The 17,228-nt window shown below is 41.3% G+C and overlaps 1 protein-coding gene across 5 annotated transcripts in view; it reads right to left on the bottom strand.

The window, feature by feature from the left end:
• Positions 1 to 17,228, bottom strand: part of Fbxo11 (F-box protein 11) — a 75,876-nt gene that overhangs the window by 1,333 nt on the left and 57,315 nt on the right. For all 5 annotated transcript variants that reach the window (XM_039112126.2, XM_039112127.2, XM_017594113.3 and 2 more), the window contains 15 exons: positions 16,232 to 16,338; positions 16,039 to 16,150; positions 15,850 to 15,956; positions 15,607 to 15,744; positions 9,620 to 9,837; positions 8,414 to 8,499; positions 7,122 to 7,216; positions 4,953 to 5,075; positions 4,772 to 4,857; positions 3,764 to 3,840; positions 3,534 to 3,677; positions 1,370 to 1,480; positions 859 to 966; positions 539 to 647; positions 64 to 162 (listed from right to left, as the gene is read on the bottom strand). In XM_039112126.2, the coding sequence (XP_038968054.1) occupies positions 64 to 162; positions 539 to 647; positions 859 to 966; positions 1,370 to 1,480; positions 3,534 to 3,677; positions 3,764 to 3,840; positions 4,772 to 4,857; positions 4,953 to 5,075; positions 7,122 to 7,216; positions 8,414 to 8,499; positions 9,620 to 9,837; positions 15,607 to 15,744; positions 15,850 to 15,956; positions 16,039 to 16,150; positions 16,232 to 16,338 (1,720 nt within the window). The remainder of the gene's footprint in view (positions 1 to 63; positions 163 to 538; positions 648 to 858; positions 967 to 1,369; positions 1,481 to 3,533; positions 3,678 to 3,763; positions 3,841 to 4,771; positions 4,858 to 4,952; positions 5,076 to 7,121; positions 7,217 to 8,413; positions 8,500 to 9,619; positions 9,838 to 15,606; positions 15,745 to 15,849; positions 15,957 to 16,038; positions 16,151 to 16,231; positions 16,339 to 17,228) is intronic.

Below are 17,228 nucleotides of genomic sequence, written 5' to 3'. Positions count from 1 at the left end.
TTAGCAAAGTGAAGGGAAGTTACTGGGTAACATAGTTACTGGGACACATATGCTACTACATACCTATCATGTCTAATGAACTCTACATCATGTCCCTGATGGCACTTCTTAATGCAGTTCACACATATGGCATTTCGATCTGTGGTGTTACAAGTATGACATCTAAAAAGCAAAATCTTGTATTATTGAACTCGTCAGGAATTCACAACACTGCATTTTACCATAATCTCAATCTGCTCAGGAAAACCTGGGCTGTACAGGCAGCTACCGTGCCTTTAATCCCAACACTTGAGAAGCAAAGCCAGCCTGGTCTAGCACAGGACTACACAGGTAGACCTCAACTCAAAAATAAATCCTCTCATTTTGGGAGTAAGAAAAGTCAGAACTAAAGGAGCTACGTATTGTCAGCAATCAGTTTACATCCCCACCACTCCCAGTATTTAGTCTTTGATTCTGGAATTCAGTGCAGACACTAGAACCAAGGATGTTAGGCAATGATAATCTACTTCTGTATTCAATTGAGTAATTAGGAGTATACCTGTAGAAGTCATGCATGGGATAGCTGGTATAACTTGATATTTTATATAAACATTGTCCTCTACTAACAGCCTTTTCTATGGCATCTTGATTGTTCATTATCTTGTTATCTGTAAAAACAAAAAAGTATTTCCAATAGCTAGCCAAGAATACAATTACATGTAAGAATAGAAATAGGTTTTCCTTGTATAAAATACTACAACTCTAGAACAAGCTTAAGCCAGACTCAACACTGGTCATTTAAAACTTCTAGGTTGGAAAATGACAGGAATCATGTGCTTTGTGGTTGGTTATTAGAGAAGTTTAAAAAGTACAACATACCTTTCATTGTCACGTTAACACCAGATGCTAAAAATAAGCCTCCAAATCTGTTGTTAAAAATCTGATTGCCTTCTAGTGTTGCAGTTGCATGATTTGTAATTTCAATACCTAAAGTGAGATTCGCAAACAAGTAGATGCATGTCAGTTTATACCGGTCCAGACCCGCTAAGCTGAGAGGGCAGCTCGTACTTTGACACAGCTTGCTAACCAGCTGAAGGGCACTGCAAGTGTGTTCACCAACAGCATTCATGTGCTCAGAACTACAGTCCAGCAGGACAAGCAAGCTACAGCTGTGCTAAGTATAAAGGGGATACTGCCCAGGAGCGTGCTGAAAAGAAAAGCTGCTGAATGGTCACTTGTCAGCGGACTCCTGTCTGTAGTTCCATCTGACCACAAACTTAACTGTAGTTCATGTTGAGAACAGTCGGAGTAGCTCTTTAAGAATAAGTTATCTAATAACCAAATGGCATATACCCTCTCTATAGTTACAGGTTCAAGATAAAATACAAACCTGCAGCAAATCCATCGAATATTCTGTTTTTTCTTAAGACTGGATGACTGTTGGTGCTGATAAGAACACCTGCTTGAGCGTTCCTGAAAATATCATTTTCTTCAAGGAGACCTACAATTAAAATGCTTAGGTTAAAGCTAGTGTATGTAGCCAATATGTATTGATCCAGGCTCTCACTATGGTTACAGGATGCACAAAAGTTCTGCTAGCCCTTTCTATTTGGCTTGTTTCTCACTGCGTTATATAATAACCCTTTAGTTCAAAAGAAGGTTTTAGTAATTTGAAGATCCTGTTTCCTTTCATCTGATACTCATATTCAATTTTTGAGGGGTTTTAAAAATTTGCATTTGAAGTCTTTATAGACAACCTGTTTTTAGGTGAAGACATGGCTCAGTGGTTAGAGCACTGGCTGCTTTTCCATGGGACTTGGGTTTGATCCCCATGGTATCTTACAATCACGTTTAATTCCAGTTTTAGGGGATCCAAAGCTCTCTTCTGGCCTCTGTAGGTATCAGGCATGTAAGGTGTTACAGACTTTAATAATATTAACAATAAAAGCACCAAGGCCTGTTTTTAACACAGTAAACATGATGTGGAGTTTGAATTTCCAGAAGGTAGATGTGTCATTTCAGTAGACATCTGACCTCAGCTATTTCTGGGTATTGCATCATGTCTCCCTGTAATGTCCTCTCATCCTTCCCCTTGCTTGGTTAAGAACCAATAGACAACACTGGCCCCAACACATTCCCATCTATTTTCCTTGCACGTTTGTGCACCATGGGCAAGCCAAAGAGTCCAAAGAGGGCATTAAAATTCCCCAGGACTGGAGTTCGAGAAGACTGTAAGCTACCATGTAGATGCTAGGACTTGAACCAGGTCCTCTGCAGACAATGCCACTTCTGCCCCATCCCCACCTTTTCAGGCATTCAACCATTTCCTTTTAACTTTCTTGTCCTCCCCATTCTCATTGAATATATGAATTTGCATGTACATGTATGGTGCTCTCTGGCTACTCTGGAATATGGGGACTAAATCCAGGTCCTCAGGTCTGTGCAGAAGCACGTTACGCTGATTATCTCTTGGCCTCTAATGCTATTGAGACAGAGCTCCTGACTGCATACAGGAAACCTTACCCAGCTTTGTCTACTTCTATATGTTCTAAACCATTCTCAGCTTCCTTCAGATTCTGTCAACAATAAGCCACTCCATTTAATTGTAGATTTTATGGGTGTCAAACGGTTTTAGTCACTGTGTTTAGCTATCTGTACCGTAGTGCTTGGTACAGAGATGTTCCATGTGGCATTACAAAATAAATACAATAAATAAATACAATTGTACTTGGAAAGCCCTCTACCAGTTGAATATCCAGAAACACAGCTCATGTTATTTTATTGTAGACACCTCAATACCCTGCAGTGAAAAGCAATCCCTCAGTACTCTGTCTTTTAGGGGCAGAGTGGGGGAGGGGTGTCTCACACAGCCCAGACCGGCTTTAGACTTGTGCCCCTTTTGAACCTCAGACTTCCAGGTACTGACCATAGGTGTGAGCCACTACAGTTGAGCTATCCTCACTGTGTTTTGTAAAGACTACGAGCTGGTACTTAGCTTTTGAGTTATTAAAATCTAACTTTGAGTTTCCATCACTGATGGATACTGTTGTGATACAGTAAATTATTTCAAGTATTGGTTAAGAGTCTTAGGTTACTGACACTGGAGAGCAGTGCTTTGCTCTCGAGTGCGCTCCGCCCCCCCCCCAATCATCACTGGACTAGTGCTGCAAGGCAGGCTGGGTTGGCTTTATGGACCAGGATCAACACTTGTTTGCTACAGGGTTGGATGTGTTACACTCATTAATTCATCACATCTTCTGTCACTTGACTTTAATGTTAATTAGAACAATAAAAGGACCAGAGTGAGGAGGTCTGACTCTCCCTTCAAAATGCTTTACTGACAACTGGGCAGAGTTAAGGTGGTTACAAGAGATGGAAACACTGGAAATATCCGTCTGTCTAGTTCTAGGCACTAATTTCCTGAACCATCTACGGATGTGGTAAGGAGAAAGCATTCACCTGTACATTCTAGTTGACGGTATCACTGACCATTAAAGCTACAGAAGAACAGCACAAGACTGGGTTTCTCACTAGTGCAACACTAACAACAGTACCTCGACCCCCATTAAATATACAGATGCCGCCATCCCTTCCATCGTGGATTTTATTCCGTCTCAGCGTAGGATTGCTGTCTGTTTTAATCCAGACGCCAGCCATTGCGTTGTCGAAGATTTCATTGTCTTCTATACAGCCTAGACCTAGAAATATAAAATTTAGGTACATTATTTAGAAGACATATTCCTAAAGTTTAGTAACAAAGGAAAAAAAGATGGGTTAAACATACCAGAATTATAAACTAGAATTCCACCATTTTGTCCTCCCCAAATTTTGTTTCTTCTAATTTTGGGGTTGCTTCCAGTCCTATGGGTGAGAAAGAAATCAATACCATTTCAATCATTCCAATTTGTTTAATATCTTAAAACAACAAGCCACACACACCCTGGCAAGAACTACATAGGACCAGTGAGATGGCTCAGCACTTGGCAACATGGCTTGACCTGAACTCACATGGTGGACGCAGAATTGAGTTGAAAGCTATTCTCTGAACTTGACACCTGTACCTTTGTACACACATCTGCCCACATGCGTGCATAAAGCACTATAAATTAGTACCACACTTTGCTGTAGCATCATATGGCTATAGACCTCTACAGCTAAGTTAAACAACTTTCTGTCTTTTTCATACAGGAGGTTAAATGCTGAATTTATAATCATTGAGACTCTTAGGATTTCTGGGCCAGGGGTGGTGAATGCTATATTCCTTTAATCCCAGAATCCGGGATGCAGATCTTTGGACTTGAAACCACCATGGTCCACGTAGAGATCCTGCCTCAATGAACAAAAGTCCAACACCCCTTCTCCAAAAACCGAGAATCCCAGAAAATGCTAACGAGGAGATATAAACGGTTATTCGTGCTGGACATGGTAGTGGTGCACATACTTAATCCCAGCACTAGAACTGTGGAAACAGAGATAGTCAGATCTGTGTGAGTTGCAAGCCACCCTGGTCTACATAGTAACTTCAAAAGTTTGTTTAGTAACTAGCATAAAAACCTGTTTCCATTTTATAGAATGCCAATGGCATGATTAAGAACGGGGCACGGGTAGGTGCAGCTGAGCAGCTCGGGACCACACGAGTGACAAGAGCTCTGCTGGCACACACCGCTTACCACTGAACAAGAAAAGCTTCACATGCAGAGACATGAGTGTACAGAACACAATGACTGCCCAGTAAAGACAAAATTTCTACAGTCTACACACTCCCAAGTCCTTCCCGAAAGAAAGCGCTGACCTTATCTGAACCCCTGAATACATATGATTGTAGATATCGTTATCTTCTAGAACACCATGTCCATTGTCATAGAAATAAACACCGACCTAACGATGGGAGAGAAAAAACAACTCATGTCATACTTTTTTTTTTTTTTAATAAAGCATTACTGATCCAAAGAAGACCAAGTAAGCAATCTTACCTGCTTGCCACTGTGTATCCGATTTCTTCTTAGTACTGGCGTGCTGCCAGTTGTCACCCAGACGCCAGCCAGGGTGTTGCTGTAAACTTCATTTTCTTCTATTACACCTTGTCCCTTTTCATGCTGAATACAAGTTAAACTGGTTATTGTACATGCTGTCATAGCCAACGGTCTGTAAGTATAGTCCTCCCTCAAACAGTTCTGCCACCAACTTCGGTGTTTGGAGTTTCCCCTTAGCTAGGCAAGGACATGATGACAAGGACATGATGACAACTTTCTTCTTTCTCAGTGCTGGTGTCTGAGTGCTGGGCTACTCCCAGGCCCGTGCAGCAGTGCCTTCCTGGCTGCAGGCTGCACCGGCTTGTCTCGCTCTGCCCCAAACTGCCTTCCCCCTTGAGACAGGGCCTGGAGACCTGCCTGCCTCCGTTTTCTGAGTGCTGGAACTTAAAGGCGTGTGCCACCACACCCAGGCTAACGTTTTTTAGTTTCCTTAGTTCTTTCATTTTTTTAGACAGGCTGGCCTCCAACTTCTGGTCCTCCTACCTCTTCCTAAATCGGGGTCACACAGCGTCCTAACATTTTCTTTTTTTTTTTTTTTTTTTTAAGATTTATTCATTTATTATATGTAAGTACACTGTAGCTGTCTTCAGATACACCAGAAGAGGGCATCGGATCCCATTACAGATGGTTGTGAGCCACCATGTGGTTGCGGGAATTGAACTCAGGACCTCTGGAAGAGCAGTCGGGTGCTCTTAACCGCTGAGCCATCTCTCCAGCCCTTTTTTTTTTTTTTTTTTTTAAAGATTTATCCTAACATTTTCTTAAAGGTGGCTTCTACTTTAATCTTCTAAATTTTTTAAAATACCCCTTGTGTGGTTTTATACTTTAGATGTACAAATGTTTAGAGGAGAAACATTTTTTTAAAGCTAAGGAACACTTCTAAAATGTGTATACATTACAAATGTTTCATTCAGCAGTTATTAAAATTTTTGCTGAGAAACCACTCCAAAATAATAAGGTCTCAATGATACCAGAATTTTTTTTACCGCCCTCAGAAAAAAATTTAAGAGCGAGGTTGCTGTTTGATTTTAAGGCTCTCTCTTTTGTGGGTGGCAATGGTTATAGTTTATATATTGCTTTTATAGAATTTCAGTTTTATAAAGTAGTCACATTGGCAAGACACGACGACGACACAGCAGATATCACACCCAGTAAGTCTTTAAGGGCAGCCGAGGTGGCTGGGCACGTGTAGGCTTGGCCCTGAGCTTCATGACTGTGACGCCCGAGACCCAAACGGTGGCCGGCATTCCCCACCCACCCACACACTCAACGGGGTTCTCTCTTACGCCCCAGAGCACTCGGCTACTTCCGTATCAGAATCGAAATCATTTGTGTACGCAAAGGAGGACTGAGACTAGTATCTAGTCTATATACTAAAGTTACAAAGTCATAATCCAGGAATTTCTAACATAATCTTGTCACGTTTCTGTTTTCTCCAGCTAAGCTCACGATGCTTAGCCTCAAGTCTGTTTTTTCTCACTGTGGTCCTTCATGTACTCACTGCAGGGACCCTTCCTGTCTCCCACTAACCAGCAAGTGGGAGTAAAAACAACACAGCCGCCACATCATTTTGTTCTGTTAAGGTGGGTTTTGGAGTCGTCATGCCTGTCTGGCAAAGTGCATGGCCTACAAAGTCACCATGCAGCCCTGGTCCATGCTGCGCTTATGGGCCTTTATATCTAGCTACCCATCTTTTTGTTTTATGACACAAGAGGCAGGAGTTTAACAAATACTTTAATATAAGGCTTGAACATGAGAAGTAAGAGAAACAGAGGTGCTTATAAAGATGCCTCCATGATCATGCATAGAAGTTTCTTAATAAGTCACTTTTTGTAGTTTTCTTTCCTTCCCTCCCATGTCTTTAAGAAGGGTCTCATGTTATCCAGAGTAACCTTTGATCTCCTTATAAAGCCTACGATGACACTTGGACCTTCTAATCCTCCTGCCTCATCCAAATCCTGGGATTATAGGCTTGGGCTACCAGGCCTGGTTTAAGTGGTGGTGGGAACTGAATCTATGCCAGGTAAGCACTCTACCAATGAGGCACATCCCTAGCCTTGGCCCTTGATTTTCATGTAAGAGCTTCTGTAACGACATTCATTAACTTACCACATAAATCCCACCATGCTGTCCATCGTGAATTTTGTTATGTCGAACAATAGGACAACTGTTTGTCCTAATCTGAATTCCTGCTAACGCATTACCTATTTAAAAATAAAGTTTACAAGGTCAGTATTTAGAACCTAGTAGTATGGAGTCATTTTACATCAGGCAATAGTAGCAATTCGTGTCCTAGAACCTTAGTGAGCATCACAAAACAAAGATAAGAGAACTAGAGTGTGAGCAGATGTAGAAATGTGGGCAGACTAATAGTTGAGATCAAGCCAGGTTGTCACTATTCTGGTTACTTCCAATATGACTTTAGGCCATGTCTGAGCCTCTTCATGCCTGTTTTCTGATTGACACTAGATATTAGCATCTATCTCACTGAAGTGATGTGAATACCATGTGTCTGGTACATCAGTTTGCTGAATTCAAGCTTTAAGAAGGTGTACTTCCCTATTCTACTGAGCTCAAAGTACATTGAACTTCAACCAACATTATTAGATATTTAGTGAATGCAAGAAAATCATACACAATCCTTAGGTCTAGGGTTAAGACATTTTTCTGAGGTATTTGGGATAGTACCTTGTACACATACCACTAAGTAAATGTTTAAGTATCAAAGAATAATCTTTGAAACTCTGTATTCTTAAGTTTTGTCACTGTTTTGTGTATTATGTCCTCATGAATGTCTGTGGATCGTGGACTCATGGATACCCTGGAACTGGAGTTACAGATGGTTGTAGGCGCTCGGACTTGAACCTGGGTCCTGTCAACCACTACATCATCTACCCCTTTATTGAGACTTTGAAAGAACAAGGTCACTTCTCTCACTTACACAATTTCAGAACGGTCTACGGCTAACATCAATTAGGCTCGCATTATTGTTGTGCTCTCCCTACCCCCAAAAGGGCAAGAACCACAGATCTGCACTACCCTGGGGCTGTGGGCCACGGAGTGATAGATAGTGCGTGAGCAAATACAGGCACCTGAGCAGACACACCGCATTTATATCTATAATCCAAGAGATGTGTGGTTTTATGCCCTAGTGTGTTACTGAACCACTCCAGGTCTCCAAGAATAAGCAGGTCCTCACGCTCATCAAGAAGGGCGTGGGTGGGGAGCACCCACAGGAGCAGGAGCAGCTGAGCAATGCAGAGGGAGCCAGCTCCCGTCTCCTCTCCTCACTCGGTAGTCTACATGTGTTGCATTTATATGCACGTGTGCGCAAACAAACACACAAAGGGGAAAAAGACAGGCTAATGGATAAGTTTTATACAACAAAATCATTTGCTTACCATAAATGTCATTTCCTTCTATAAGGCCTCGTCCATCACCAAAGATGTAAACTCCTCCTTGATTTCCATTAAATATAGAATTCCCCCTATAATATAAAACAATTTTTAAAAATCATATACTTAATGAAGCTTTTTACATCTGCAGTAACATGAGACTTAGCTTATTTGGACTTAAAAGTTGAATTTGTGAAATGTGGCCTTTCTTTTTAGTCCTTTCTACTACTAAGGGCTTTGAAGTAAAAAAAAAAAAAAAAAAACCCACCTAATATCTAAAATGAAAAAGCATTTATTTATGTCTACTTTTTCAACGGTGAACTAATACAGAGACATGGCTATTACTGGGCAAGCTCTGAGCCACATCCTCAGATCTTAACTAAATAATATTCTTTTTGTTGTTTGAATTTGGTTTTAGTCTCACTATATGGACTAGGCTGGCCTCCAACTTCTGGGTTCCTCCACCCTCTGACTCCTGAGTGACAGGTCACAGGTATGCCAGCACTCCCAGCTCCAAATAGTATTTCAAACATTACTTTGAAACACTGAAAACAACTGCTTTTAGTTAACTTAGAAACACATAATGAAAGTTTGCAGTACATTTTCATAAAGCTAACAGATAACTTGACAATTAAAACTCAATCAGCTGAGCATGGTAGTGTAAGCCTTTAACCCCAGCACTCAGGGTGCAAAGGTAGGTAGACCTCTGAGTTCCAGGCCAACCAGATACATGAAGACCAGGTACCTCAGTAAAACAAAACAATGAGCAACACAGCATTTGCAACTGCTCATAAAAGAATAGAACAAACAACATAAAAAAGTGAAATAATTATACTCATTTAGATTCATTCAGAAAAACACATTCTACAACAATGTTTAGTATATATTTGTGTGTGTTGTGCAATTGATTTTTTATATTATTTTAAAAATTTTTATGTGTGTTTTGCCTGCTTTTACGTCTGTGTGAAGGTGTTGGATCCCCTGGGTGTAGAGTTATAGACAGTGTGAGCTGCCAAGTGGGTGCTGGGAATTGAACCCGGGTCCTCTGAAAGAGCAGCCAGTGCTTTTAACAGCCATTTCTCCAGCCTCACACACAAAAATATTTTAAGAGCTAATGTTCAGTATCTTCACTTTTCTTTGAAGTAAAAAAAAAAAAAAAAAAAAACAAAAAACAAAAACAAAACCAACCTGTATCTGTAATTATGCAAATACCTTATTGTTGGGTCACTATTTGAGGTAATCCATACGCCTGCGAAGTTGTTTGCATAGATTTTATTCTCTATAAATTGTCCTCTTCCTTTCTCATGGACATATATTCCTCCAGTCTGCCCATGGTGAATTTCACATCGAACCACTGTGGGATTAGCGTAGGCTTTTACCTCAAAGCCTGCTATCCTGTTTCTGTGTATGTTGCAACTTTCAAAGTAGCCCTGAAAAAAGTTAAAATCTGTATGTAAAGGCTACTTTCTAAATAGAAATGAAAGAAAAATGAAAAATAGACATTAAAGTTCCAATGATAATACAGAAACAATACAAATCTTTTTTCCTTTTTCTGAGAACAGGTTTCTCTGTGTATTCTAGGTTGTTCTGGATCTCACTCTGCAATAGACCAGGCTGGCCTGGAACTCAGTGGTCTGCTTACCTCTGCCTCTGCCAGGATTAAAGGCGTGTGCCACCACTGCCCAGCAAGCTTTCTAGTTACTATGAATGCATTTAAAGGTAGGAAAGAAAAACATATAAAGTTGTATTCAATAAATGTAATTATGAACTTAAAATGTATTATAAATGTGATTATGTATTTAAAATGTATTATCCTTTACCAAAGGGCTGATGTCTTCATGAATACCAGCACACGGGGGCTGACGAGATGGCTCAACAGCTAAGAGCGCTTGCTGTTCTTGCAGAGAACTTGGGCCTGGTTCCCAGCATCTACTCAGTAGCTCACAATTATGTCTTTAACTCCAGTTCCAGGAGAGCCAATAATGTATTCTGGCCTCTGCGGGTACCAAGCATGCGTTTGGTACATACATGCATACAAACAAACAAAACACTTATACAACCAATTACAACAGATTGGTTGGAGGGTGGGAAAAATAAAATGCCTAGTATGTTTGATCCTCAAGAGCATGAAAAAGAAAAATTGTTCCAATAATTCCACTTGTAAAAGATGACCTACAGTAGGTACAATAGGCACAACACACACAGGCCTAGATGCTCTGGAGGCTGATGCAGGAGGATTCCATCATCCAGCAGTTCCAGCTAGCTGGCACCACAGAGGCTTAGTTTCAAAACCAGTATTAATGAACGAAACACTGACCTACAAATAACCGCTAAGTGTGGTGGCCATGATGCTAACACCTGGAAGGCACAGGAGAGGCAGAGGCAGGAGGATGGAGAGCTCAAGGCCAGCCTTGGCTACATAAGATGTTTGAAATCAACCTGGGTTATAAGAGATCCTGTCTTTAAAAAAAAAAAAATTAGAAATAAACCAAGGTTCATTCATCCTAACTCAAGAAACTAGCTACACCTTGCTTTATGGAGTAAAGAATTGCATCTATTTCATTAAGGTATAATTCCAGTATAAATGTAAAATGGTTCAGTAAGGCCCAACTATTCATCCTACACTGTTTTATAATACAAAATATGAAAGCTCTTATAATTTTTATGCAGTCATCTTTATTAATTACCGCAAAGTAGGAAGTGCACAAGACTCACCATGAAACAAACCTCTCAAATTTAAAAAAGAGCCAAAATACGATGTTGTATGTTTATACTCCAGAGCTCAGAAGACTGGAAGGGATCTAAGTTCAAGGCCAGCCTATGCTACATAGTAGAACCTTGACTTAGAGTAAATAAATAAAATTAAGTAAAGTTGGAGGAAGAAAAAAAGAAAAAAGGCTATTTTCATTGAAATCAAAGTCCATAACCCAAATTATAAATTAATTTACAAAGCATCTGCCAAATATTGCATACTCTGAAGAGACTTGCTGTTACCACAGAATGTCCTTAGAGTATGGTTCTCAAGTAACAAATGTTACTACTAAGCCAAGCAAAGGATCTTCTATTGAAGTTATAAAGATACCTGGCTTGTCTTTCTGAAACTCCCATTGGCGGTTATTAAGGCTTAGGGCAGGGCTGGAGAGATGGCTCAGCAGCTCAGAGCACTGGTTGGTCTTCCAGAGGACCCAGATTCAATTTCCAGAACCAAAGTGCTCACAACTGTCAATAGATCTAATACCCTCTCTTCTGGGCACCATGGGTAACACACACACACGAATGTGAAGGGGAAGGGACACAAAGACTTGGGAGATATGAGCTGCAGATAGCTGCTTATAAATAGGGAGCCCTTCTCATGTGTGCACCAAAACCAACCCCAAACCAAACCCCCAAATATTTGGAACCTTAAGCCAGCTATATTTAGAGGCATGGTCCCTGGAAAGTGATTAGGACTAGATAGGACCACCAAGTGGAGCTTCTATGACTGAATACGGGCTGCTTGCTAAGAAGAAAGTGAAGAGACCAGGGTAAAGACATTCGTATTCTTTTTTGGCCCACAAGATGGCTGTTACCAAATGCAGCAATGTCATCCTACCCCAGAGCTGTGAGTCCACAATCTGCCTCCTGTACACTAGCCTGTGGTAACTATGCTGCCAGCAGCATAACCAGGCTAATACAACGAATAGTACAAACGGGCAAACACACAGGACAGGATGTGACACGTCATTAAAGGAGAATTTGGAGACATTTTTATGTAGCCCTGGCTGGCCTGGAACTATAAGATCGTAAATATTTTCAACATTTACAAAAAATTTATAGGGCTGAAGAGATAACTCATTCATTAAGAGCACCAGCTATTCTTGCAGAGGACAAGCATTCAGTTCTCAGCCCACATGGTTCATAACCATCTGTAACTCCTGTTCCAGAGGATGAGGCCCTGTTATGGCGCACGCACGTGCGTGCAGGTAAAACATCTATACACACTAAGTAAAGAAAAAAAAGGCTAGGCACAAAGTGTACAGCTTTAACTTCAGCGCTCAGGAGGCAGAAGCAGGGAGATCTCTGAGTTTAATTTTTTTTTTTAATTTTTTTTTTTTCCGGAGCTGGGGACCGAACCCAGGGCCTTGAGCTTGCTAGGCAAGCGCTCTACCACTGAGCTAAATCCCCAACCCCTGATCTCTGAGTTTAAAGGCCAGCATTTAATTTAATGATCTGCATTGTAATTTCTAAGCTAGTCAGAGCCACACAGCGAGACCTCATCTCAAAAAGAATCACCCAGAAGATTTATGAGGGACGGGATGAAGCTAGTTGAAAAGTATTATTTATTTCCTTATCTTTTAAAAAAATAGGGTGCTCAAACACAACTAACAGAAACAAACTGTGAAGGTGTAGCAAAACTTTTCATTTATTCTTCCTATTTTTTAAAACCAAAGTTAAAAAAAAAAAACAAAACACCTATTTTTTTTTTTTTTAAATCCCAAGGCAGAAAATCACTTGGGTGTTTTATATATCACATTAAGTATGCATCCAATGTGTATGAGCAAGTAAACACTTATTGGGCGTAAGTCAGCACTGGTGCTTCCTCAGTTTGGCTTGCCTCATTTTTTAATCATGTGTATCAGTGTGGGTGCTTGGACACTTGAGTACAGGTCCCTGGGATCTCTGAAGCTGTAGTTAGAGGTAGTTATGAGTCCCTGGGAGCCTGTGAGGAGGATATACTGCTAACCTGAGCTGTCTCTCCGCCCTCTCCCACCTTATCTTTTGTGACAGGATCTCTCACTGAGCCTTGGGAACACTGGTTTGGCTAGATTAACTAATTGACCAATTGGCTTCCGGTATTATCTTATCTATCTCTTACCTCCTTAGATCTAGATTACAGATTACACAGTACCCAGTGATGTAGATGGCTGCTGGGATCCAAACTCAAGTTCTCATGTCTACGCAGTATCCATTTTACACAACGAACCATCTCCCCAGCCCTTAAAATCTCTTAGGATTCATTTTAGGAGAAAGGAGTTTAAATTCTAGGAATGTAGTATACACAGAAAAAGGTAACTTAAAAGGTTATGTATCCTGAGTGAGGCCATGAATTCAGTGGTAAAGTGTGGCACAGACAAGCCAGAATGAAAGAACACAGCACTGACAGATCCTCATGCGCTGTGTCACACACAGCACCACAGCAGGCCCCAGAGACAGACCAGGCCAAAGGTACACACACTGCTGCTCCTTAGAACTGTCAATCCATCACTAGGTGTTCGCTGAGTTCTCCGTTTTTGTTTTTTAAATGCTGGTGTAATACTTGTAAACCCAAGTCTGTAGACAAATACCTGGAAAAGCTGCCTACGTACGGGGGTCTGAAATATGGAGGAAGTCACTAAAGTGAACTAATCGTCACCACAGGCACTCTCATCGAGGAGCTTCTAGTCAGGCTGCAGTTACCTTTGTACCTCTACTCAGGTATGAATAATAAGAAAGTAGCCATAAATGTGAGACTGGATATGGCTTAAAGAAAACACAGCCAAAGCTATCAACACACGGTTCCGGAAGGACAGAATTATTACCACTAAGTGTCTCCAACAGAGAATGACTTTTTTAGGATTTGTTTGTCTTGTGTATGTGAGCACACTGCTGCTGACTTCACACACACCAGAACAGGGCATTGGGGTCCTGTATGACAAGGCTGAGTTGTGAACTACCACGTGTTGGAATTGAACTCAGGACCTCTGGGAGAGCACTGAACAACTGAGCCATCTCTCCAGGCCGAGAACAACTTCTTAACAATCCTATCTCAGTACACTTCTAATAGTTATCCAGACTCCCTCTCTCATCTGTCAGCAAAAGAGCTCCGAGCCATGGAGGCTGGTCCTGAGTGTGTGGTCCGGAAGGCCACTTCTGTCTGTGAGCTGACCTCATAGGATCAGCAGTGTCCTTCCTTCTATTCATCTATGTAGACAAGCCACAGACTGAACATTAGGTGGACCTGTTTCTCAGGTTACACGGCTGACACTGGCTAAGCTAATGTAGCCAGCTTGTGACCTCAACTCTTTAGTTCTAAGCACATTTGAAAGACGGTATTCATGACGGCTTAGTTCATCTGGGATCCGTACTGTTTTCTGCCATGGACCCACTGTGGTCAGGTAGTGCAACTAATACACTGGGGTGTGAGCTCTCCCCAGTCCTATGTCACCACCTTTCCCCATGTCTCTGAGGCTTACAACATAGAATGTTGGCAAATGCTGTGTGAGTACAGGAAAATTACCTCAAGAAAAACCAGACACTAAATCAAAAAAGGACATCTAAATGATATCTATCAAAACAGTCTTTTGTGTAGGCCTGACCTGCTTAGAACTTCTCTAAGGCCCAGACTGGTGTCACACTTGTGGTGGATTACAGGCATGGACCATGCCTTCACCTCTGTTAACACTACATTGGAATAATGACCTCAGAGACTCTAAGAATTTATACAGTTATGAAAATAAACAGCCAGATGCAAACACTCAACAGTCCTGCCCGTTGAGAGGTGCCCTGGTAGTTTTGTTTGGGTGTTTTTCCCTAGCAACTCTTAAGATATCCACGGTTGGCCTGGGTTCTGGGTCTCCCTGCCTCTGTCTAGCAAGGTTGGTATGATAGGATACTGGCACATGGTCATACAATCTTTTTAAGGAGAAATAAAATGGAAACCAAATTAACAATGAGAGGCTGGATAGAACACTTGCCTACTGTTCTCCAGGTCTTGGGCTTGATCTCTCAAACTGATCCCTACCAAATAAACAAATCAAAACAAAAGAACAAACAAAAAGCCCTCAGCAATTGAGACTGAGTTGCAGAGCACAGACACTGCAGACCAGCTACATCAGACTCACTGCAGTGCGGACTCAAAATGCTGTTTTTCTTTGGTCTTGTTTTTTGAAGTTCTTATTGTACCTGATATGGAAACCGAACTACAGACACAGACACACACTCTTTCCCCGTAGGATCCCATGCAATTTCTACACACAGTCAGACATGAGAACTCACATGCCCTCATCAATTTGATCAATTCTACCACAAACATAATGTACTGTAGATGATGCCTTGGGCATGTAAAGTCATAGACTGGATATTGTATGACTCAAAATACAGTAATAACTCTTCCACTCAGACAATCTACACAATGACGCTGAAGGATGGATTGTTAACTGGCAGAGCAGCTTTTATCTTACCATGCCATGATCAAATGTGAATACACCAACATCACGTCCATGATGAATGTGATTCCGTCTAATAATTGGATTTCCATGATTTTTAACCCAAATCCCAGCTAATGCATTATTAGAAATTTCATTATCTTCATATATTCCCTACAAAAAATGAGAAATAAACATTAGTGCAGTTTCAAAAACATTAATAAAAAAAAATAGTTTAAAGAAAAAAAACCCCAAAAACAAACAGTCCAAAGCACGTACCTGTGCATGATCTGTTATATAGAGGCCGACGTTTTCACAGTCACTGATGTTACAATGCTTGATAGTGGGACACGCCCCCTGACCGCTGACACACACTGCAGAGCCAACTGCGAGGAAAACACGCATTAAAAAGCAAACCATGGAACAGCCCTGCACTCCCCTCGACACAAGGCAGGGGGAAGCACGAACCTGTGCATGTGCTTCGGATGATACAGTGGTCGATAATGGGGCTGCAGTTGACTGTGATCTCTAGGCAGTGGTGCGCGTTGTGATGCTGGGCAGATTTGTCATCAGGGTTGAACTGAAAAGTAGAAAGTTTACTTGAAATAGCAACAATTAAATTACCTACTTCAAAAAGGATTCAAAAGGAAAAGTCTCTTACTCTTATTGTCATATATCCAACGTAAGCGTCCTCAGAACCTTCCATAAAAACGAAAGTGGAGTCTCTAGTGTTCTCAATGATGACCTTGTCTGCAACCTTCCCAGGTGCTGCAGGAGACAATTAAAGACAGGGCCTTTATTCTCTTCAGTCAGTGAGGAATTTGTCACAGAGGATTTCCACCCTCCCACCCTCCCCACTATCCTCCTGCAAAAGGCAGGATTCAGGATGGCCTCAAACTTGAGATCCTCCCAATTCCTCCTCCCCAGGGCCAGGGTGACAGGCCTGCATCACCATGTCCAGCTGAGATGGGGTGTTTTAAAACTGGAGAGGACGGAAGACAGTCAGTGACAAGAGTGCTTCCTGACCCTCCAGAGTACCTGATTTCAATTCCCAGCTCCCATCCTATCTATGTGGCTCAGAACTGCCTGACTCTAGTTACACACACACACACACACACACACACACGAATAAATTAAAAAGACAGCAATATTAAGCAGCAGGACAACTTTTGTTAACTATGTTTCATCAGTATCTATGACAAATAATCATTATCTATTGGAAATATTGTTTGATAACACCACTGCACCCAAACTCAAATATAATAATACTTCTAAGAAAATTCAACTGTAAACAGTATTAATATCAAATGCATATTAGGAAATAAACAGTTGGGGCTGGAGAGATGGCTCAGTGGTTAAGGCCAGTGGCTGTTCTTCCAGAGGTCCTGAGTTCAAATCCCAGCAACCACATGGTGGCTCACAACCTTCTGTAATGGGATCTGATGCCCTCTTCTGGTGTGTCTGAGGACAGCTAGTGTATATCATGAAATAAACAATTTCAACATGACATTCATTTTTAAAGTTGTAAGTTTAAAGTTAAAAGAAGCAGCATTTTCTCTTGTTTTGGGGAATGATGGTGCATGCTAGGGCTTGAACAGGCCCTCAGACACGCTTGACTAACAATGTACTCTCAATCCCTCTCCTCCTCTCAGGGATGA

This window comes from Rattus norvegicus, chromosome 6 (assembly GCF_036323735.1).
Source record: "Rattus norvegicus strain BN/NHsdMcwi chromosome 6, GRCr8, whole genome shotgun sequence".
Classification (NCBI taxonomy): Eukaryota; Metazoa; Chordata; class Mammalia; order Rodentia; family Muridae; genus Rattus; species Rattus norvegicus.
The sequence above is the reverse complement of the archived record's forward strand: the minus strand, read 5'-3'. Positions and strand labels throughout refer to the sequence as shown.